Source organism: Anabrus simplex, chromosome 2, assembly GCF_040414725.1.
Source record: "Anabrus simplex isolate iqAnaSimp1 chromosome 2, ASM4041472v1, whole genome shotgun sequence".
NCBI classification, from domain to species: domain Eukaryota; kingdom Metazoa; phylum Arthropoda; class Insecta; order Orthoptera; family Tettigoniidae; genus Anabrus; species Anabrus simplex.
The window spans coordinates 773601793-773627664 of record NC_090266.1 but is presented as its reverse complement, the minus strand read 5'-3'; the positions used below and the strand labels follow the sequence as shown (position 1 = coordinate 773627664).

General features: G+C 37.7%; 1 protein-coding gene across 1 annotated transcript in view; it reads left to right on the top strand.

Moving 5' to 3' along the window:
- Positions 1 to 25872, top strand: part of Bulli (regulator of MON1-CCZ1 complex protein bulli) — a 214775-nt gene that overhangs the window by 60924 nt on the left and 127979 nt on the right. Inside the window, exons 3-6 of the mRNA XM_067141454.2 lie at positions 21 to 164; positions 8543 to 8717; positions 18283 to 18442; positions 23764 to 23869. Coding sequence (XP_066997555.1) covers positions 21 to 164; positions 8543 to 8717; positions 18283 to 18442; positions 23764 to 23869 — 585 coding nt within the window. The remainder of the gene's footprint in view (positions 1 to 20; positions 165 to 8542; positions 8718 to 18282; positions 18443 to 23763; positions 23870 to 25872) is intronic.

Below are 25872 nucleotides of genomic sequence, written 5' to 3'. Positions count from 1 at the left end.
CACTTGATTCTCTGTTCCAGGAATTTGTGAATTTTTTGGGTGACATGGATCAGGTTGAATATTCTCAAAGTTGTAAAGGCAAGAATACTGTGATACTAGGATTTGTTTGGACATGCAACAATGAGATTGTTTTTGTAACTGACCATGGTGTTGAACTTTTCCAGGTAAGATACCAGTACATTTACTTTTGTATGTGACATAATTGGATGTTGTATAAGTAGGAAGGAAGATAGCAATATACAGAATGTGTGGGAAGAGGGAGCAACAGAGAGGAGTGAAAAGGACCAGCTTTTAAGACAGACTCCATGTCTTGACTTGTTGCTGTCTTCATAGATGGGCTTTTGGCATAGAATACCATACATATATAGTTTTGAATCGTACTTGTGCTAGTGAGCATTACAAAGACATCAAAATTTTAAAATCTGAATTATTTCTAGATAACACATGTGATGACACTGTTCATTATATTATTGTAAAGAGGAAGAACCAGTGTACCTAGTCACAACCCCTGTACTCAGAGAGAAATGCTGCTTAGAGGAGGTATAACATTGCTCATCGTCAAGCAAGGAACGTGGTAGAAATGGTGTTTGGTATCTGGAAGAGACGACTTCCTTGTCTTCCGTATACCCTTAGGACCAAAATCCCTACAACACAATTGGTCATCATTGCTACAAGCTTACTACACAACTATGCAATCCGTAGAGGAGAACCTGAATTTGAAAATGAAGAGATTCCTGATGAAAACAAAAATCATGTAGGCCTGCCAGATGAAAGAGACAACATGACTGGAGTGAACTGGAGGAATCAAATAATCATCATGCACATTGCATGATTTCCTTAAAGTGCATTAAAGTAATTTAGTCAATGGGTTAAGCAGAAAGCAACATCCAGTTTTCTGTATTTTTATTTACTTCTCTTTGTGAGAAATAATGAATCTTTACCATTAGGAAGTATAAGAAAGCAGAACTGACAGCGATTATTGTTTTAAGAGGAAGTACAACTAGGCAACTCTGGGTGTTAACTCCGCCTCTAGGAAATGCCTTAGTGCCGGTCTCAAGCCCGGATAAAGGAGGAGAGATGCCTAAAAAGTAGTATGTTTTAACAGACTGGTTTTCTGTCGTAAGTGCCCCAGGATCGACCGATGGGGGAGCGGGGGGTCATAGTTACAAAGTGATAATAGAACACAATGAAGGTGCTTGTGCATGTGTGGTGCGCGCATGCATGGCTTGTCATTATAAGGACACTGACAAGTGAATTATGTTCATATTCAGATTTCAGTACACTACAAAAATTTTACATTAAAATACAGAATAAGAACAATATGGTCAAGGTCAAAAGTTTTACAGCATATGGTAGCCTATGTTCAGTTTACGATTTAAAATCCAACTTTCAAAGCTTCTTAGAAAATAGGTTCAACAGATCTATTGGTTCGACAATTATGTTACTGAAAATTTGTCAGTTTGTTTATTTCCCTTTTTGTTTCCATTGGGGGGTTCAAACCCCCACCCCCTTCAGCTATGTCCCTGAGTGCATCATTTATTGACAAGTTATTGGCTTTGTAACCTGTACGTGTCTTGCGCTTATCTGCTTTAAACTTAACTTTATGCAGGGAGAATAGATCTCTTGAGACGCTCGTTAGTCGGGCTTGCAAAACTTTGCTGGTAATTCGATAATGAGAGTTTACATATAGCATTTTAGTTAAGTAGTCTGGGATAAATCCTTACCTCAATCTCCAGGCACATCTTCCGCAGAGTGCAGGACCACCAACTCACCCTTCCTTACAACAAACATAGTAATATTACAGGTTATTGCATAGAAAACGGTGTTCTCCCCAGAAATTTTCATCGGGCGGGTGGCAGGAATGAGTAGCCGGGCGGGGAAAACTACGTAAAAAATGAATAAGAAAAAATTTCGTTTTATTCCTCTCAGGGCATTAATAATAATACGGCCTCAGATACTGTGTGCAAACATCTTAATTGGACGCCCCATGGCTGCTTGCTCGTCAATTTCGACGTTCCATTTTACTTTAGGCCTACTAGATGGCACAGTAAACTCAATCTCTCTTAGGCGTCTAAGGCCGAATTTTAGTGAATTTTGTCGAGTAAATACCAAATATGTCACCAGATATCTTTTACATGCTGACATCGTACGACATGGAGTGTCGCCCTTCAAAAATCCGATGACCTCAGCCGGGTTGGAACCCGGTATCTTTACCACTGATCCACAGAGAGCATTAACAGTAATATCAGACAGGTAAACTATTTTAGTGTTATCATCGTGAACAAGATGTTCTAGCGTTCTACTGCTCGTTCATAATCAAACACCTGGGGCACGTGGAGTGCCATACGGATTTCTGACGTCATGAGGAATCGAGTGCTCTCGTGCGAATCCACATTAATCCAAACACTGCTTGCGCACGACACTGTGATATAGTCAAGCTAAACATTTAAACTCTGATGTAATTGATGCAATTATTCTAACAATAATGAAGATTTATCATTTAAATAAACAGTTTTACAGTATTTACAGTTTAATTTGAAGCACGCAGTGATTTAAATATGTATTATTACGTAATTAGCGTGTATCTAGATTATGTTAGCCAGGCGGTCTGTAGAAACGGCAGGGCAGTGCGCCCACTAAAATGGTCCTAGGGAGAACACTGGATAAGATTCCTACACAGTTTTAATCACTGTGATCTTACATGCTACAGTAACACAAGACTGATTTACTTCTGCCACATCGATCTTAATTGTGCATTCCATGACATTGTTTCTGATGTCCGCACTAATCCTAGCATATGCTCCAACTCGAGACACGTCTCACGCACAGGACTGATGAATAAAGTACCCTCCAAGACTGAAGCAAGAACAATCTCGATACACGTCTGCCCCCACACAGGGATACTGGCCATGGTTGTCTCCAAGGCCATGGGAAGGAATTCTTTCCTCTCAATAATAATGTTATTCTTAAGTGCGGCCAGTATCCAGTATTCGGGAGATAGTAGGTTCGAACCCCACTGTCGGCAGCCCTGAAAATGGTTTTCCGTGGTTTCCCGTTTTCACACCAGGCAAATGCTGGGGCTGTACCTTGATTAAGGCCACGGCCGCTTCCTTCCCACACCTAGCCCTTTCCTGTCCCATCGTCGCCGTAAGACCTATCTGTGTCGGTGCGACGTAAAACAACTAGCAAAAAAAAAAAAAATGTTATTGGTTTTATGTCCTGCTAAGTTTTTTTTTTTTTTTTTTTTTTTGTGGGGGATGCCTACATGAAATGATTATAATCAGCTTCGAGCTTGAGTTTAACACCACTTTATCAACTAAGCTCATGAGCTGGTCACAGAGTGAAAGCACATCAACAAGCATTTTGAAGCAAGGTCACTTACAACGCACTCTGCTGTGTAATACTGAAGAGTGTTTTTTTACGTGGCTCCTAGTTTATGTACAGAGATTAAATTATATTTCTTTTTGCTGGGAAGATTAGGGCATCAATCATCTCATTCTTATATAGTATAAAATAACAAATTTAAGAGGTCATCACTGAATTTAGGATATGGGAATAGCTCCTCATTAAGAATGCCCAGGTGTGAATGGGATGCACTCAGTAGCATAGCCAGGATTGACTGATTTGGGGGGGGGGGGTTGTATTTACAAAATGATGATATAACATAATGAAGGTGCTTGTGCATGTGTGTATTGCGTACGACACTGATACAAGTGACTTATGTTGATATTCAGATTGCAGTACCAGTACACTGCAAAATCTTACATTAACATACAGAACAAGAACAATATGATGAAGGTAACAGTTACAGTGAATGGTATGTTCAGATTACAGTCTAAAATCTAACTTTCGAAGTTCTTGGAAAATAGATTAAAAATATTTATCGGTTTTACAATTATGCCTCCTTAAACGTTCAAAAGAGCCAACTCATTGAGTTGACTTTTAACGTTGTTATTGCCAGTTTGTTTATTTTCTTTTGTAAAAAGTCTTGGTGGGTGTTGTAACCCCCACTTGGCTATGCTCTTGGATGCACTCAATCTCATGAGGATGACTGGGAAGGGGAAAAGGCCAACTTTCATAGCTCAAATTAACTGATAATCTGTAGGCTCCTTAGACATTAAACTCATTGAGTTGACTTTTAACGTTGTTATTGCCAGTTTGTTTATTTTCTTTTGTAAAAAGTCTTGGTGGGTGTTGTAACCCCCACTTGGCTATGCTCCTGGATGCACTCAATCTCATGACGATGACTGGGAAGGGGAGAAGGGCAAACTTTCATAGCTCAAATTAACTGATAATCTGTAGGCTCCTTAGACATTAAAAAAAGGTAGAGAAATGTCTCAGATAAATCGCTCAATCTAACTAATCTAGTTCATATTGTCCCTGTGTGTAACAGGTCTTTAACTGTAAAGGGACTTATGTGCCTTAATCACGTTGCTCTACCTCTTAGCCACGGGCATGTCCTGTACTGGTACCAGTAATTACATCATGACTACAGTCTACAAAACTTTTAGTGATACTTCGTTTTACGGGGGTGAGGAGTAAGGAGTTAACTACAACGGTTCTGGTAATACTGCCAACTGAATGGAAATGAAATCTGAATTGAATCGATAGTATGATCGATCAATATGAATTTATTACACGTTATAAATTTCATATTTGAGCCCGTATTGTCAAAGTGAAAATTTAAAATTTATAATTCCACCTTTACAATACTGTAACTGTCTTTACTGAAAAGACTACATTAGACTATATGCGTGATACATGTTCCATCCTCCTATGGGGCATCTTCAGTCACATATACAGACATTGAAAATAAGGTGAGGACACGTTGAAATAAGTAAATAAAAAGTATTTAAATCTTGGCGTCTTGCCAATCTTGAATGTTATAATGATGCAGCATGAACGTAATATGAAGCATGAAGTCCGGTTAAAACACAGATTAAAATGTTGTTATATGCATAGAATTGTCCAATTATAAAACGAGTGGCTGTACGAATAAAATTGCATGCATGTAGTACATAAAATAGTGTGATGATAATGCCACATTAAAATAACTTCCTTGACTATATGAAGAAGGTGGAGTTATGCTGATGACGCAAGTTGAACTTGATTGTGTGTTGACAATATGGGCCTAAAAAAGAAGAAAAAATGTGAATGAACTAAAGAAAAAATTCAATTGAAATGTAAACTGAGTGCCCATCTGGTCACTCACTTCCTTGCCCATCCTACGTCGACCACTCCAACTCAAGTGTTAGAGCTAACTGAGTGACGTCCTTGAAGGTCGTTGAGGACCGACTAGGAGGGGAGGTTGAGGGGAGTTTAATGTAAGGGGAGAGGTGTAAGGTAAAGCATTACTCACGCGCCTTCATGTAAAGAATTTATTGATTATCTCCTCGATAAGTATATTGATTTCCTCCGATGTTTCATTCAGTTTATAAATCGGGTTGCATTTTTTTCAATATTTATAAAAATGTGTTCCAAAATATTCAATAGATTTCCTTTCTTACTTAAATGGAGAATTTGAAGGTCTTGTTTTATGTCCGTGAATGAATGATCGGTATCGACCATATGAGAACCAAATGCTGAGAATCTCCCTTATTTTGACGCATTAAAATGTTCATTATACCTTATGTTAAAATTGCGGCCTGTCTGTCCAATATAACTGGCGGAACACTGCTGGCACGTTAATTTGTAAACTCCTGATTTCTGAAATTTGTTATTGCAGTTATTGATAGTGTGCTGATTATAGAAAAGATGAGCGTTATTTTTAGTTGTATTGAAAGAAACTTTCATATTAAGTTTCTTGAAAACATTCGTGATTTCGTATATTTTATTGTGACTGTAGGTGAAAAGGGCGTGACTATCTTCTTTCTTTTTAGTATCCTTGGTTAATGTGGAAAATGATTTCTTCTCGATTTTGCTAATAATTTTGTCCACAAATTGCCTGTTGAACCCATTGCTTTTAGCTATAAAATAAATAGTATCCAATTCATTTTTATGATCTACTTCTGACATGGGTATATTACACAAGCCCTCTTATGTGCTGCAAGGTGTATGGAATTTTGTCTAATCACGTTCACCATTTGAGTGGGTTTCCTGAATATTTTTTCCTAAGTTTATTAGAGTCGTTAATAATTGTAATGTCAAGAAAATTCAACGCTTTATTATTTTCACTTTTGAAAGAAAATTTAATCTGTGAATCCATATTATTTAATTGTTCTAATACCGCCTCTCCATTAGTAATGCTGTGATTGATTATTTAAAATGTATCATTTACGTATCTCAACCAGCATATTATTCCTTTAGTGTTGTTGATTTTATTATTTTCAACAAAATCCATATAAATTTCCACCATAATTCCCAAAGCTGGACCCCCATGGGAAGACCTTCCTGTTTATATATCTAGCCATTAAAGGTAAAATAATTGTTAGCAATGACGAACTCCAAGATATTAATAAAATTGGCTACCTCTTGGCTGCTTAAATTACTGTATTTAAGTAGATTGTTCTTTACAAGGTTGATCGTTTTTGATACTGCAATATTCGGGAACATATTTTTGACGTCAAATTAATAAATCTTCTGGTTCGATTTCATGTTTAAATCTTTAGTACGATCACAAAATTCTTTGGAATTCTTAATAGACTTGTTACCCTCAAATCTATAATGTTTTTTTTTTTTTTTTAAAGTTGTGTATAAATCTAGACGTCTTGTATATAGGGCTATTTCTGAAATTAATGATGAGTCTTATAGGTATGTTCTCTTTATGCACCTTCGGTAGTGCCCTAGCCGTCAGAATACCCGGGTTCATATTAATAAGTTTTTGTGACTCCCTTTCCTTGAGGATGAAAGAAGATCTTTCTTTTAAGAAGTTGCTTTAAGTTTCTCTGGATAATATTGGTTGGGTCTTTTTTTATAGACAATCTTCTGGATCTGACAAAGCGATTTCATCATCCGATGAATTCTGAAGCAACTTGTATTGCACATCTCTATTCTTGACCAATAAACCAACTAATTATTCATTTCTAAATAAGAGTAGAACTTGCTAACACTGGAATGTGGTTGGTTGTAGGTGAGTATTGCACTCGCTTGCGAGAAACAACATTGAATAGGGCAGTCTGTAGACAGTTGTTTTGCACTTGGTCTCAAGCAGTGTGTGTTTATTGCTCCATAACACTGTAAAGGAGAAGCTGGTTACTTGCTCAGTATTTGTGTACTCCATGACTAGTAAAATCAGTGAAGGTGAGCGCAGTTTTCACCCAGCAACCATCCACAAGTTAATGAAGGAACTAACAGCATTTAAACTACATGTAAATTGTAGAAAATGTTAAGATAAAGTGCATTAAAATCCATATATCTGAACATGAAGAATTATTTATCGCTAAATAAAAATTCTAAAGGTCTATCTATACAAGTTGATCATAAACAACACATTCGAGAGAATGGAGCTTTCTTACATATTTTTGTTCGTAGATAGTCCGTTTGATGGATTACAATTGTAAAAAGAAACCGTAGGAACTCACACTACTTTGATTGCTTTCTTGTGGAGCTCCAGTATTGGAGTAATTCTTCTCATGAAATATATCTACATCAGGTAAATTATCATTTGTATCTGGCAAGGTGAACCTCTCTATTCTCGGCCAATAACAAGATTTATTAGGAACTATTGAATTGCAAATTGTCTGTCTCTATTTCAACTTTCAGTAATGCAGAATGTTAGTATTGTAATCTCTGCTGATGCATTCATTCAGCCTATGAATGAAATAGCTGTTTTACAGGTACAGGTTTTGTGTGTTACAGTGACATAAAATTTCTGAACAAGGAAATGTTTCTTCTTCCACTTCACAAAAATTTTTAAGTACCAGTAATTGTTACGATGTAAAAGGTTTTTGACTTTTTTTTTTTACTTTGCACCAACACAGATAGGTCTTATGGCGACGGTGGGATAGCAAAAGGCTAGGAGTGGGAAGGAGGCAGCCGTGGCCTTAATTAAAATGCGAGGTGTGAAATGGAAAACCACGGAAAGCCATTTTCAAGGCTGCCGACAGTGGGGTTCGAACCCACTATCTCCTAAATGCAAGCTGATAGCTACGTGACCCAGACTGCGTGGCCACTTGTTCAGTGTTTTATGACATAGGTCTCAGATATATTTTTGTGAATATCTTAAGCCTATTCAACAAGTAGCTGCCTTATTTAAACTAAGACTATAAAGTTGAGGTAACTTGGCCTAAGTCTTAGATTGGACAAGGTCATTGAGTAGAAAATGTCAGATTTGCCTAGGACCATACCATCTGGGGCACTACCACTATGCCATTAAGGCTAGCTGATAAGGAGCCCCAGGAAAGCCATCCTTTAATCTTTACCAAAGTAAACAGTTTAGATTTTAGTGAAACATTGAAGTTCCAGACAATACTACCGCACCTTTATGAACAGAAATTTAACTCTGGAATGGTTTACACCCCAGTGCTTGTGGAGGAATTGAATTATTTTTATTCATTTAATGTTATTTTATACTTACTCCAGTTTTTTCTTAATTATATGCTAGGTGCTGCCAGAAAAGCGAACACTGAAAGCCCTCAAGTCGCACAGTTTGGGTGTCAAGTGGTTTGTATTCTGCCCTCAGAGTTGTTTGATGTTGCTTTCTTCAGGCACTGTGGGCAATCAGATGCAACCACTTCATTTCCGACCTGGGGCCTTTACAAAACTCAATAAGTTTGAGAGTAAGTAGTCTTCATTTTATTTATAACTCTAATTATTCTAATTTAGAATTTCATTATCCATTTCACTTGGCAGATTTCACCCACTTATCTCACTTTCCTTTACATTGACCTCCACCTCCATGATAGTAGAATTGATACTTGTGTACACATTGAACCCACCAACCATCAGCGTTATCTCCACTACAGAGAGTTTTCACTCATATCACACAAAACAAACACTACCATTCAGCATTGCCATTTGAGGCAAACAGATTTGTTCAATCCATGAAGTCCATGCTTCCGCTGCTGTCACGCAGGCCTCTGCTGCTAGGGATTACCTCACCTAACTGGTTGACCGCCAGATTTCCCAAGCCAAGAACTCAATCCCCAGACTTCCCAAACAAACAAACAAACAAACAAACAAACAAACAAACAAACAAACAAACAAACAAACAAATGCAGTACCCTTCATAACCACATACAGTATCATTTTGGTCTCCACAAAAATATTAAAACAAGATTCAAACTCCTCTCATCCTCATTCCACACCTATGATCTTCCAGAAAGCCCCCCAGTCACATTCAGGCACCCACTAAACCTCAAAAATGTTCTCACTCGCTATGAACCATGTCAACCTCTACCTCGTTCTGATTCTTTTACCTGTAAACACAACCACGCCAAGACTTGCCATCTACATGTACCCAGCATCCCAGCACCACATTCACCATTAGCACCACCAACAAATCTTACCTCATACAATGACTGCACTTCTACCAGCTTCACTACAAACTCTGCCTAGCTTTCTACATTGGCTTAAGAGGCATATAAATGGCCATTTTGTTGAGAATGTTTATTTTCTATGCAGAAACATTATTTAGAATTTGCATATTAATTTGATGTATGATTTATAAACTTTGGTTGACTGGAAGTATATTTAATTTAATTTAACTAGTTGCATAGGGCATTTTTAGGATTTCATAAACCCTTAGTCAGTTAAAAATGATCATCTCAAGAACCATAAGCTCTGTAAGGCTGTGAGTTGATTTAAATTCTAGTGGAAACTTTGCTATAATAACTCAAATCTGTCCCCTCTTTAAAAGTTACATTATTTAGTGCCTGCACTTAAGGAGGAAGCACGCCAGTTGATAAGAAACCTTCCTTTGTGTGATAGTAACTTCCATGTGGTTTGGGATATAGTATATCAGAGGTACAGATATGAAAAATTGACTGCTATCAAACACGTAAAGACCATTTTAGCATTACCAAACGTGATCAAGGAGTCATCTAGAGAGTTGCAGTATCTTGTCAGCAAAGTCGTGAGTAATCTGAATGCAATACAGGCCTTGTCATTATAAACCCCAGTGCATGATATGTTATTACAGTTATTTATTGGACATATTAGATTCATAAACTAAGCAGAAATGGGAGTTGAAATATATGGAAGACACATTTTCAGAGCTTGCAAAACTGATAGCTTTCCTTAAACACAAAGTTCAAGCACTAGACACAATCATACCTGACAGTGCTAGTGTTAGTGAGGTCATCTGATTGCAATGGCATTTTCTTCAAGTTTGACAGACATCTGAAATAATGGTTTCAACAAATCCAGTGTGTCATTTTTGTAAGCAGTCCACTCTTTTTACAAATGTTCTTCCTTTATGAATGCTAGCACATAACAGAAGGAAGAATGCATTAGGAGACACAATCTCTGCTGGAACTGTTTGCATTCTGACCATTTGGTAAGCAGCTGTCCATCCAGCACTTGAAAGCAATGCAATGGTAAATACCACACCCTATTTCTCAAGAATAAGCCTACCAGTCAAGAGGCAGAGCAGGAATCTTGTACACAGCAATCATACCACGCTTCCAGGAACCATATTTGTCCACAAGGCTAAATGTTAGATGACATGACATGTATACAACCTGAAGAACAGAAAGGAGCTGTATTTTCTCCTTCACCATGCAGTCTTCAAGGCTTTCAGCACAAAAACAAAAACATGAGTTGTTTCTACACATCAGCGAAGACTACCAATGGTTTATCCCTCAATGACAATAGGATCTATATTCCATCATCCTATGGTTCAGAACCCACCGTATATTCTTCTTGCTTGACATCATCAAGATATATGTATCAGCAAATTAAGCTTAATCCTGAAGACACAAGGCTTCAAAGAATAGTGTAGAGATGATCTCCAGAAAAGGCTGTTAGGATTTATGAGTTGAAAACAATTACTTACGGGCCAGCATCAGCACCGGTTCAGGCAACTAAGTGCTTGAAGCACCTTGCAAAAAATTGATCTCAACATTATCCATATGCAGCTGGCATGCTACTGAGAGACTTCTCCATGGATGATGGCCTCAGTGCATGTAACAGTTTTCAGGAGGCATTAGCAATACAGTCATAGCTCTTTGAACTGCTTCACCGCAAAGGATTCCCATTGAGTAAATGGTGATTGAATGAGGTTGCCTTGCAGGAAGCAGTTCCTGCAGAATATATAGAGAAGCCAACCTTCCTTGCCGATTTGATGAAGGAAATAGCTTCAGGACACTTGGTCTGCTTTGGCATCCAACCTCAAATAAATTACTTATCAGCAGCGCAACAGTACAGTCTGGAGAAGGTAGGGTTACCAATCATCAGTTGCATCAGTCGTAGTCTCAGTCTTCAGTTTGCTAGGATTAATTATCACAGTTTTAATTACTTATGAGACAATTTTGCAGAAATTATGGCTTCATGGAGTACTATACATTTGGGTCATATGATAACAATTCCATAAGGGCTACAGACATCCTAGGTGTCAGCTCAGACCCATAAGTATGATTCAAACTGATAGATTTATCTTAACTAATTTTTTAAAAAAAAATTTATTTGTTTGGGACGTCGACCTTTTGCCCCTCCTTGCACCATATGATATGAACCTGCGTGTAATTGGAATCGCGGAAGTGTAGAGTGTTGAATGTGAGGAACGGGACATTAAAGATGACACAAACACCCAGTCCCCAGGCCAGGGATATTAATCATTTACAATTAAAAATCCCTGACATGGCCGGGAATCGAACCCGGGGCCGCTGGGTGACAGGCGGGCGTGTTGCCCCCTACACATTTACTCATGTGTAAATGTCCAAATGCATGAATTTTCAGATGCATCCAAGAGGCACATGTGCATGCTTGTATATTAGAACCGTGAATGAAGAAGATGAAATAACTGTCCATCTACTGTGCTCCAAATCTAGGGTTACCCCAGTGGTGAAATTGACCTTACCACATCTAGCACTCGGCGCTGCAGTGATATTGACCGGTCTGATACACAAGACATTGCTGATTTTAAACATTAAGGTCGATGGCGTACATTTATGGACTGTTTCCAACGGCCGAGAGGATCCGTCTTGCTGACCACACGGCACTTCGTAATCTGCAGGCCTTCGGGCTGAGCAGCGGTCGCTTGGTATGCCAAGGCCCTTCAAAGGCTGTAGTGCCATGGGGGTTTTCCACAATTCTTTTAGTATGGTTGTCTACAGCATGGACTAGGTGGAAAACATTTGTCACGGATCAAATATCTCACGTCCTAGAATGTACTGACCTAAATAGTTGGAAACAGGTGGCTTCACAAGAAAATCCAGTTGATTTTTTGTCCCAAGGTACAGGTTCGAGATTTATAAGGGATTCTCAGTTGTGGTGGCATGGACAACGATGGCTGAATTGTGGCCATCAACATCATCTACAATAATTTTGACTGAAAACATTCCCAAGGAATGCAAATCTACCATGACTTTGTTGTTTGTTCAATCGGCAGGCAAAAACATTGTCAGTCTGTCTCAAATCTGTCATAGTTGTGGCTTATTGTCAGAGATTTATACACAATGTATTAAAACATCAGAATGACAAGGAGACAGGTTGTTTGTCATTGTAAGAGTAATGTACAGCACTCAGGACCTGCATCAAGTTCGTGCAAGAAACCATCTATGATCAAGAGATGTGTCCATTAGTCAGGAGAACAAGTTTCCTGGAAGAGTCCATTCCAAAATTTTCACCCCTTTCTAGACCAATATCCGATGTGAGTGAGAAGCTGACTCACACGCGCAGCTGACATATGACTAATACCAATCTATCTTGCTGCCTAACCATCATTTAATCCAAATGATAATCAGGACAGTTCATGTCAGGTTGCTACATGCAGACTTTTAACTCCTTGTAGCATTATTTAGGCAACAGTATTTGGATTCCAAGAATCTGACAAGGTGTGAGATCTGTCGCTCTCAAATACACTACGTGCTTCAGGCTAAAGGCATCTGTGTCCCACTACCATGTAGGACAGCTACCTACACCACAAGTATAAGTTTGTTTTTCTCAACACAATCATGGCCTATGCAGGTCGTATATGTTAATAAAACAGGCGATTGAAGCAAGATAATAATCAAGTGTTATGTGATAGTATTCATTTGCTTAGCAGTTAAGGCTATACATATGAAATCGATCAGTGAATTTGGTTCTGATACCTTTATCACTGCTCTCCAATGATTCATTTCTCATAGAGGAATATGTTTACATGTGTACAGCGCCAGTGGGCATAACTTCATTGGAGCCCTCCGGGAGCTGCAAGAGCTTCAGCAGTTGTTCCGCTCTCAACACTTCAAAAACAGTATTGACGAGATGGCTGCTGAGGAAGGATTTAAGTGACTCTTCATACCACCCAATTCACCACATTTTGGTGGGTTGTAGGAAGCAAGTGTTAAATCGATGAAATATCACTTGAGGAGTCATGAGTAACTTGCTACTCACCTTTGAGAAACTCTACACTTTGCTAACACAGGTAGAGGTATGTCTCAACTTAAGACCTATAACTGTACTTTACACTAATCCTTGTGATACTATTTGAGTCCTGGACACATCCTAATAGGTGCCCCACTCACAAGTTTCCCTGAGCCTGATTTATCTGATATGTTTGAAACAACTCTCTCCAGATGGCAATGTCTGCAGTGTATGTTACAGCACAGGTGGCAATGATAGTCGTGTCTCCAGTAGAGAGGAAAATGGGTAGACCGAGCTCGATAGCTGCAGTCGCTTCAGTGCGGCCAGTATTCAGTATTCGGGAGATAGTGGGTTCGAACCCCACTGTCGGCAGCCCTGAAGATGGTTTTCCATGGTTTCCGAGTTTCACACCAGGCAAATGCTGGGGCTGTACCTTAATTAAGGCCACGGTCACTTCCTTCCCAGTCCTATCCCTTTCCTGTCCCATCGTCGCCATAAGACATATCTTGTGTCAATGCGACGTAAAGCCAATAGCAAAAAAAAAAGAAGAAGAAGAAAATGGGTAGCTACTCATGGTGGTCTCAAACCAGGTAATGTGGTGTTGCTAAAGGAGGATCATTTACCACCTCTTTCCTGGAAATTAGGCATCATTGTTAAGATGTTTCCTGGGGAAGAGGGAGTTGTATGAGTGGTCAACATTTGTACTAATACCGGAACAATAAAATGTCCCATCAATAGAGTTATGTTACTTCCTGTTGATCAGTGATGATAATATAGACAGATATGAAATTCATACCTTTGTATTTGTGTGTAATGTCTTGGTATCGTGTTACGATATTCATGGTATGTTCAGTTTGTTGTATGTGCTTTAGATGTCTTCATTTGTGTTTGTTGATTGTATCCAATTAAGGAGGACAGAAATGAAAATTTTCAGCCTGTTACCAGTCATTCGGCCGGGTCAGGAATGGAATGAATAAAGCTCCCATCTAGCAGGGAGGATAGGAATTGTGCCGCCTGCCGAAGCCTGTCATGCTCCTCTGGGGCAATGATTAATGACTGACAGATGAAAATGAAATGATATTGGAGACTGTTGCTGGAATGAACGATGACAGGGAAAACCGGAGTACCCGGAGAAAATCCTGTCCTGCCCCTTCGCTTTGTCCAGCACAAATCTCACATGGAGTGACTGGGATTTGAACCACAGAATGCAGCGGTGAGTGGCCAGCGCACTGCCACCTGAGCCATGGCAGCTCCTAAGGGGGACAATATGTTGGGGAATTAATATAGTAATGTTGGTGATGGTTGGAATTTGAAATAGTCATGTTGGTGGCATGGTGCTGCACCAGTTCATCTATGGTAGTCCATGTGTCAAGTGCCATTTATCTATTCTGTAAATAAATTAGTGCTATTACCTTTCTCAGTTCTTTTTACGACCGGAGACCTGAACACCTCTGAAGTCATCATTCATTAGAATGTTGATTATGCTCATTTTATTCATGTATTATATGGTGTTGACATTACTCTTCATAGAAAAAAGTTGCAGTTAACTCTACTGTGGAAAATAAGTTGTTGGAAATCTGATTTGACTGATAACAGTGACTGCTGACATCTTTTAGTTAGGTCCCTATGGCTAGAACCCTGCGCAGATATACAAAATAGTATCCGCTCCACGTTCGCACTTCCTTCATCCATATCCACATCGGCAAAAGGTTATCCATACCTATGCTTATCCGCAGATATTGAGAATATATAACTACACTATATTACACCCAAGGTATTGAAAAGTCTAGAACGGTTAACACAATACAATAAGCCTCATATCTGGCCCCAGAACCCCTACAGTCACAGGTTTATGAGGGATTTTCTCTTGCAACAACTACTGACGAATTGACCTTTGTTCCTTCTTCCATTAATTGCGGATAGGAGTCAGTTAGGCTTAGGTCAGATTTATGGCTTTATGGTCTCAAGGCTCTTTATATATCACTATTCTTCCATACCACTGTCAAGAGTCGCTTAACCGCAAACAAAAATAAGAGTATACCTGACTGAAAATCAATAAACTTAGAAATTATCAGCAAAATTATTCGCATTGCCATACCTTTTGCATCCGTCAAGACACTAACTTTGCGGATATCCCCGGATAAATCCACGGATATCCACATCCGTGCAGGGCTCTACCTATGGCACATCTTCAGATGTTAGTTGCTGCTCCATAACTCCTGAGCCAAACAGAGTAGGAAGAGTGCTGGCGTTCTGACCTTAATTACCGGGCTGAGTGGCTCAGACGGTTGAGGTACTGGCCTTCTGACCCCAACTTGGCAGGTTCGATCCCGGCTCAGTCCGGTGGTATTTGAAGGTGTTCAAATACGTCAGCCTCGTTTCGGTAGATTTACTGGCACGTAAAATAACTCCTGTGGGACAAAATTCCGTCACTTCGGCATCTTGGAAAACCGTAAAAGAGTAGTTAGTAGGGCGTGAAGCTAATAACATTATTACTGAGCTCAAGTTGGTATATTCAATCCCGTTTCAGTCTGGTGGTATTTGAAGTTACTCAAATATATCGACTTTGCATAGCTAGATTTACGAACACATAAGAGAACTCCTGCGAGACAAAATTCTTACACCTTGTTGTCTCCAAAAATCTAAAATAATTAGCAGGATATAAAACCAGTGTCATTGTTGTTGTTATTATGTCAGTCCTTGATTGAGCAATAAGGTCTACAACAACCGAATGTCCCCTCTTCTGACCCACATAACAGCAGGCAGCTCTGTTTTACCTAATTTTATTCATCACGAGGCAACAAAGAAAAAACCAGTCAGACAACGTACCACATCCACAACATACCACGAAACCACAACTGAATTTTTATCTCAAAAACAAACATCAGAAAAAAGTGACAATTAAGTCAGTGAAGTTTCCATTGGTTACACACATGTTGGACATTATAGACTGAACAATCCACGCCAGCCCGTCATTATAAGTAACATTGGATCGAACTAATATATAATCGAGTTTTAAAGTGTAACAATCATGTCAAGTATGTTTTTACAAAATGTATAGTAATGTGTAAACATAACTTATTAGACAGAGCAATTCATGTTAGCCGGATGTTTCTATAAGATATATAGCATGTATAAGCACAGCATTTTAGACAGAGCAATTCATGTTAGCCCAACTATTTTAAGCATTTTATCATAAACAAAGCCTAGGATCCTAGCAGTTTGTGATCTTAGATATTAGGAACAGCGGCTGAAGATGCCTAAAGAATAAGTGAAACATGTCTTGCTTAAGACATAGTAATGATGTAACATTATTTATGTAAATTAATAAAAAACATAATCTATTGAAAAGATGGACCCTCAAGAATCATTCTTTCAGAAAGGTATATGTTGCTCAATACGGACCTAACGATGAGATTTATAACTTGTAATATAAAACTCAGTCGAACATCTCATCTCATTACTCCCAAGTATTTCCAGCCCTAAGTTTGGAACATTTTCATAACACTACTCCTTTGTCAGAAATCATCCACAAGTATTCCTGGTGTAGTCCCTTATACTGGAACCATACTCTAATTGTGGTCTTGCCATAGACTTATATGCCCCTTCCTGTACATCCTCACCACAATCCGTAAATACCCTCCTAACCATCTGAGGAGATCTGTAATCTTGTTAATATGATTATCCCAATGACGATCATTCCTTATGAGTTCCCCATGAGGTACTATCACCTTATCAACACAGTAATTAAAAATTAGAAGACTTTTCCTCTTGGCAGGTATAGGTACTAACTCCTACTTTGTTAAATGTACCATGCCTTAAGTACCTGTTTCTAGATATAGGACATAGGTAACAGAAATATAAGGTAAAATTTCAGGAGTGGATATTCATATGTAGAGATGAAGTACAAGGTATATCAACATGGGTGCAGAAGTAAATTTTGAGTTGTCAGACTATCAAATATCATCCTAGTTAATACGTTTATTCACTGGAATATAATCCCAGACAGTGGTATATTAAAATGTGCATCTATATCCTGGCTGAACTGGATGGTGGTGCAACCATACTCCGTGAGTGAATTGCAGAGCTTGTAGGACAATGTGCACTATATCAGGAATGTTGATGCATGTTTAGAACTCAATGAACTAGCTAAGTTCTGTATTCAGCCAGAGTGAGGCATTTTGAATATTTCATTAAAGTTATTGTCAACAGTGTATCATAATTCTAGCATATGCCTGTTTTCAAATACACTAATATCAAAGCTGAAAGCCGGATAACAAAAAAATTAAGCATTTCTGAACCCATATTGATATAATCTATTTATTTCCTTTGCATTAAAGAAGACAATTCTTGAAATGTTAAGGGTCACATAGCTGTGAGCTTGCATTCAAGAGATAGTGGATTGGAATCCCACTGTCAGCAGCCCTGAAGATAGTTTTCTGTGGTTTCCCATTTTCACACCAGGCGAATGCTGGGGCTCTACGAAAATTAGTGCCATGGCTTCTAGCCCTTTCCTATCCTTTTGTCACCAAAAACTTTTGATGTTTTTAGTGCAACATTAAACCACTAGCAAAAAAAAATGAAATTTTGCCCCCTATTTTTGTGTGTTAATGTTGCTCTGGTAAGTTTCTGCACTTTCTCCTTACATCCATCCTTTAAAACCTGAAAGTTGTCTATCCATTTATGTAGGGCCCTTTGTTTCTTGTTATACTGTATTTTATCATGTAGTATGGTTGGAAATTATACAATATTGCAGAATACTGTATTAAGGCCAGGCAATGTACAGGGAAGGACAAAAATAAATGTAACTAGGTTAGAAATTTAAATTGTGTGTTTCAGTTGAGCTTCCTTTGGTAGTTAAACAAACAAAATTGTACCTTCTGGAGCGTGATGTGACTCTTGCTGTACTTTATGGACAGCCTAGCATTGTGGTCCTGCGGCATCAGCCAAGAGGTGTTGGATCTCCTGGTGCAGAGGTGGTGGTCTACTCCATACAGAAGTATGTAAGAAACTGTTTCATTTTCCTATGTACTGAAGTCATAAGTGTGTTTAGGATTGGTTGCACTGTTGCTTGAACCTGTGAAACGTCCTTTATAGCATAGTCTCTAGATTACCTATGCTGTACAAACATTTTTATCTCATGTTTCAATATTTATCTCCACATCATCAAATTCTCCTCTGTCCCTTCAAAGAAGATTGGTTGTTCATTGATATGTATACAGAGTGAATCACCTAAAACATGCAACCCACATATTTATTAAATGGAAGCTGCTATTGATGTGCCGTTTTCATAGAAATGAAGTGTAAACAAGGGCTCGTAATTGTAGCCCATACACAGATTTAAAATATTATTAGAATGTGTATTATTTTAGAAAGTTGCATTTTTTCAAATGCAACAATGCCTAAACAAACAAAATAAAACTAGAGTAAATTAGAATGTCAATGGTGGGTTTTCTTTTCTCCACGATTGTAGTGTAAGTAGTTTACAAGCTAACGTACTTCGAAAATTGTAAATGCAGACAGTTGTCAGTTGAATTCAACTGCTTAGTTATGAGGCTATGATGTTCTTATGTTTGTTTCCTTTACACTGATTGTATTGTAATTTCCTTGTCAGTTACTTATAGTAGGATGAGGTGGAAGATGGTATTTACCAGTGCTGAAAAAAGCCAACTCATTAATGGTGTTCGTTCTTGTACTCTGTATGCGGAACGATGTCCCAAGAGACTTCACTCATCTTGACAATTATTTGTGAACCTCTTCATCCAATTACGTGAAACTGGAAGTGTAACATCAGGAAAACTTTAGAAACAAGCAAAACCGGGTGAGTTGGCCGTGCGGTTAGGAGCGTGCAGCTGTGAGCTTGCATCCGGGAGATAGTGGGTTCGAATCCCACTGTCGGCAGCCCTGAAGGTGGTTTTCCATGGTTTCCCATTTTCACATCAGGCAAATGCTGGGGCTGTACCTTAATTAAGGCCACGGCCGCTTCCTTCCCATTCCTAGGCCTCTCCTATCCCATCATCACCATAAGACCTATCTGTGTCGGTGCGACGTAAAGCAAAATAGCAAACAGAAACAAGCAAGTGACTGGAGAATAGGGTGATATTAATGTTCTAGCTGCTGTTACTTTAGATACGCATGTTAGTTCACGTGCAATCACATGAACAAGTGGCATGAGTCAGGCAAGTGTACTACGCATTCTCAACCGCCATGTCTCTCTTCTTGATTTATTAGTTTCATTATGTTCCGTATTGATATCTATCATATATCATAGAAAAGAAAAGATCCACCTAATCAATACAAATTTTATTGTAACTCTTTGAATTACAGTACCGGTTTCGACTCTTTACGAAGTCATCCTCAGCTGTACTATACCCTTACATTAGTTACAATTTGGTGTTATGGCTTGTTAAGTGATAATGTGTGACAGATTTTGACATATTACAAAGTGGTTAGTTATATGCTCTTAGTCTTGAGTATGTCTGATGACCTAAAACTCGTGTTGAACACCTTATTAAAATATTAATCATATAACACATTAAAATGCTCACAACACTTGGTAAAAACACTTTAAAATACATATGTCTTGTTACAGTCCAAGATAACGGGTAAAAACACGTTCTTGAATGATTTTGTCATCTTCAGTTGTTTGTTGAATCGTCCAGCATGAGCTATGCTTAAGTTTGTATGGGGTACTTTTGTATTATTATACTTTGTATGAAATTCAACCACTTATCAGCTTACAAATATTCTAATATTGTTAAATACGTATACATTTCAAGGTGGTATGTGCAGCCGAACTTGTTGATGGTCTTGAAAGCGTAAAATGCAGTTCACTTTAGTGTGTAATCTGTTGTTGGTGGAATGACAAAATCATTCAAGAACATGTTTTTACCCGTTATCTTGGACTGTAACAAGACATATGTATTTTAAAGTGTTTTTACCAAGTGTTGTGAGCATTTTAATGTGTTAAATGATTAATATTTTAATAAGGTGTTCAACGCGAGTTTTAGGTCATCAGACATACCCAAGACTAAGAGCATATAACTAACCACTTTGTAATATGTCAACGTCTGTCACACATTATCACTTAACAAGGCATAACACCAAATTGTAACTAATGTAAGGGTATAGTACAGCTGAGGATGACTTCGTAAAGAGTCGAAACCGGTACTGTAATTCAAAGAGTTACAATAAAATTTGTATTGATTAGGTGGATCTTTTCTTTTCTTTTCTTTTCTTTTCTTTTCTTTTCTTTTCTTTTCTTTTCTTTTCTTTTCTTTTCTTTTCTATGATATATGTCTCTCTTCATCAAGAGCTGCATGGAAATGATTTTGAGAATCTTGTTAACTTTTGTACATGGGCATTAAGCAAGATACACAATATTTATCATGTATCTTGTTTAGTGATTAAACAATATTCATAAATCGTGGCCAAGTAAACCTCAGTAAAATGAACTATACACAGGGAGAAGCAAACATAATGCTTCAAGGAATTCACAGGCTGGAGTAGGTTCCATGTGACGAGCAGCGCATTTGGCCTTGCCAAGGAGAGACATAGCGTGATGCGCTGGAGTAATAATTTAACTGACAATTTATCGTACTGAAGGTTTGGTCTTATCTGCACTTTACATCAGCTGTTTGAATCAGCCCAGAAATTCTGTGGCAAATTACCCATGTACAGTGCTGCAGAAGATGGGGTTGATGTTTTTCCAACAGCAACATCGTGAAGAAACGTCATTTCAGTGTGTTGTATAAATATTGAATAATGCTACGGGCATTGCTAGTTTAATCTTTATGTAAACTCATACGATGGACATTGATCATTCTTTCATCACAAAGAATGTAGTAAGCAAAATAATATGACTATTATAACATTATATACCAAGTGTTGCATATAACCTTAACAGAAAATAAGTTGTACAATCCTCAGAAATTTGTATGTCTAATATCAAGATTCCATAATGCATAGTTTTGTTATGAGGGAGTTTTCAATTTTGTTTATTAAATTACTCCATTGTAAAAAAAAAAAAAAAAAAAAAATGTGACTGATCATTTTTCCTCCAGACCCTTCAGTTGTGATTTCTTGTTTGAGAACCTAAAGGTTGTACATTTTCTGTTTGAGGGTACCCCAAAGTTAATAGTCACAAGCAGTTCAGTCAGCCAGAGCTTGTTTAGGATATTGCTTTTTCTTATCAGAAACAGATTATTTTTTTTTCTCTCCTAGCCTTTTCCGAAATGATTTCAAAGAAATTGGAAATTTATTGAACATCTCCCTTGGTAAGTTATTCCAAGGGAGTTGTATTCAATAAATTTCCAACTTCTTTGAAATCATTTAGGAAAGGGCTAGGAAAACAACAGATAGGGAATCTGCCACCTGCGTGACTGCCCTAAGTGCAGATCAGTATTTATTGGTCGGTCGGTAGGTAGGTAGGTAGGTAGGTAGGTAGGTAGGATCTGTGAAAATTACATAAGCGTTTTTCATACAAATTTTTCTTTAAAAGATACATCTCAAGAATTAATATTTTTGTAGTCTTATGTTAGCACATTTTCACTGTAACATGACTTACGTGTTCAGGTACAAGTCCTCAGTTGGCTGGTAGCAAGTGGAAAGTTTCTCTTGTTTTGTCTCAAAGAAGCTCCTATGCCTTGCCTGGAGATCCCCAGTCCCTGACACTCGTACACGACATATAGCTTATGACTTCTCCAGTACCTTTTATGGTACATTTCTTCCTCCCCCTCTTGTAATTGTTAACAAGCTCTGTAAATAATTGTTTTTGCCTTCTCACCATTAATAACTCTGTGGAGTAAATTGAAGGGCTGCATCAGGCTGCAATAGCTACACAGAATTAATATTACAGTGCATTTACTTTTTGAGGGGAAGGAGCTCCAGATGTTGCCATCACTTTAGTCTTCGTGTTGTTCAAAACCAAATCCATTTCTTTTGCTCCAGCCCTCAGTTGTCCAGAAGCTCTTCTGGTGTGAACTATAATGGCTTTGTAATTTGCGTGAACTAGAATTTGCATAAGTATCGTGGGCGTGGGAGGGAATGATTAGCTCAATAGCTTGGCAGCTGGCTTCCCACCCAGAAGACTGAGGTTCAAATACTGGTTGATCCTGGGTAGAGATTTTCATCTCAAAAATCACATGGTATCAGGAAGGTCATCTGACATTAAACCTCCACCAAAACAAAAATGAGTCTGGGTGGCTTCACTGATCCCAACTGGGATAAGAAGAGAGAATTTGCCTATGTATACACTTCTTTCATGATTTACTGTGACCTTATGGATGCCCCTCTCCAGTGCAGTATCAAAGAGGGCAGATGACCTAGCGCCACCTTCCCTCAATCCAACTCTTGTTTCGACGGGACGAGAACAGCTTCCTTGACCTCAAATTTGAGATTTACTACCGGTACCATTTAATGAGGGTGTTTTCTACTCTGATCAATACACACGGGTAGCCAAGTCCTTCCATCTCTATCAGAAGTTGCTTTCTTTGGACTGAGTCGTAGGATTGTTTATAATCAAAATACAGCTGCATCAATGAGATTTTCAAACACTTCACATCATTTTTCAAACACTCTAATATATGTTTCTGTCTTCCTATTATGGTTGTACAAATCATACCTCCGCCGGGCAGAGTGGCTCAGACGGTTGAGGTGCTGGCCTTCTAACCCCAACTTGGCAGGTTCGATCCTGGCTCAATCCGGTGGTATTTGAAGGTGCTCAGATATGTCAGCGTCGTGTCGGTAGATTTACTGGCACGTAAAAAAACTCCTGCAGGAAAAATTTTCGGCACCTCTGTGTCTCCAAAAACCGTAAAAGTAGTTAGTGGGACGTTAAGCAAATAACATTATTATTATTATTATTATTATTATTATTATTATTATTATTATTATTATTATTATTATTATTATTATTATTATTATTATTATTATTATTATTATTAAGTAATGCCTCCACTCCATACTTTCTTATTAAGTAGTCTTGTTTTCTGACTACAAAGTAATAACCAATATTATGAACTATCATTAATGATTACTTTCTCCATTTTAAGTAGGCACATTTTATTCATGTAATACCACTGTAATGTCTTCTGTTGTTGGATGATATTATTACTATGGAAAAATACCAAGTTGACAAACTATGTATATACACTACATTGTTTTCACTTATTTCACAGTTTCATAATGAGTTTGCATTGTTATGAATCCCTGAGCAATTATTTACTACATTTAAAGGGATATTTTCCTTTCATTCTCCCTCAGAACATTTTTATCTTGTAGTATAATTTGTAAATTGTAACTTGGAATTCCCTGTTCCAGAATGTTGATGGCAAAGAAGAGTCATATACTTAGGCTGGATATGAGTGGACGTTTCGCTGTTAATGTTGTAGATAACCTCATAGTGGTGCATCATCAGGCTTCAAAGGTATGTCTCCTTTTACAGCATTTTACCATTTTGCATGATTTTACAATGGTTTTTTCTCTTCCAGTTTGTGTGGCTTCCTTATAATTTAAACAAACACTCCGTTATTTATCTGGTACCCAGTTAAATGTTGGTAAATATTTGGTTATAGTTGTTGATATTGGATGGTACACCTGGCCCAAGAAATCTTGTATCTGAATACAGTGAAACCTTGTTAGTGTGTTCCTCATTAACACGTTTTCCCGCTTAGCATGTTGTAAATTCAAAGTCCCGATTCTCATTGTATTAAATCTATATAAAAATACCTCACTTATCGCGTCACAAATTTTCGCTATTACTGCTTAGTTTGTAATAATATAAGAAATTTATTTTAACTCAACCTATTCAATACAGTACAAGATGTTAACATATTAGTTGAACATTGTTAAAAATAGTTGAGACATGTTTTGCCCCTTCTGTGGGGCATCATCAGTCATATCAAATACCTCAAAATTCTACCAGACGTCTGGTTGGAAATGATAAAAATATGTTGCATGAGTGAATACATTAAAAAACATTTACAAGATCTTATCATTAACAAATATCAAATTGATTAAAAACTGTTACACTAGTGAGCACGTTGGTGAATTTTCACTCAAAACAAGGCCGTCATATGTACAGTATTGACAATAGTGGTAGTTAAAGTCTTATTTGGTGCTAAGTTCGAAGACAGTTTAAAATTTATATACAAATATTGAGAATGAATGCAGAATACATATAATTACAATTTACTGTACGCGTATTTTACATTGTAAAATAATATGGAAAAGCATTCCAAAATTTGTATTAATTTCCATTTTTAAGAAAAAACTTTCTTTGGACCTCAATAATGCGGTCCTTGTGCAGTCTAATCAGAAATGGCTTCCAGATGTGCAATTTTGTATGTGATTTATAACCAGCTCATGTAAAAATGTTCCATTACGTCATAATTCAACTTGGATATCTATGTTGACTAATTATATTTTAGACTCAAACAAAATAGTTCGTCGAAGTATCCATGGGCTAATCACCTCCGTTGGACACTCTCTATGAAGAACCATGTTGAAAAAGTTAAATAATGGCTTGAAATAGGGCGGTTGAAATGTCGTTAAATTTTCCCAATTGACTGGTGTTTTTAAGTTTTTCCGTGTGTTTATGTTGTTGAAGTTTGGGATTTCAGTTTTATTGGTTGAATGGGCGACAGTCGAAAACGTTGTGATGTAATTAATGTTGAGCTGGCTCAGAAATGAAATAAAACTAATGTATAGAAAAAAATCCCTATTAAACCTACAACTTTACCAGGATCATTTGACCACTGCTCAATCAATATCACTTCTTGAATGGAATTCATACCAAAGACATATTGCACATAAATTACAGAACATATTGGACTAAAAGCAAAAACCTTAAACCACAAGTTATCATGAGTAATGGTAGAGAACGCTAAATCCTTAAACCAAAACAGAAACAGAGAAATTCCCATCTCCTCATGGAACAACACTCCAACCACGATCAACTTATCCAACACCACATTTTCGGACAATGAAATACATTTGTTTGACCAAGGCCTAAAATATAATTGGCCTAGTCCTCATAAAGCTGAGGACATAAATACCACAATAGCGGAAGCCGAATCAAACATAAACAAACAAATTCCCTTTGACAAACAGAACGATGTGAGATATGAGATAAAAAAGAAATTAACCACTCTTGTAAAAGAAGTTTCTAACATCAATAATTTCACCTCACTAAAGCAAACCCAAGAATTAAGAAAAAAGGTAGACACCAATAATGTTATAGTAACGAAAGCTGACAAAGGCAATACCTTACTCCTAATGAATAAACATGACTACATTAAAAAAAATGGAGGATTTCTTTTCCGACAATTCTTACTCAATAATCTCTAAAGCTCCTACCTTAAAAACTCAACGTAGTCTAAAAACACTCCTAAGAAGCTCACCTTTCTTATTTAACGAACACGAATATAA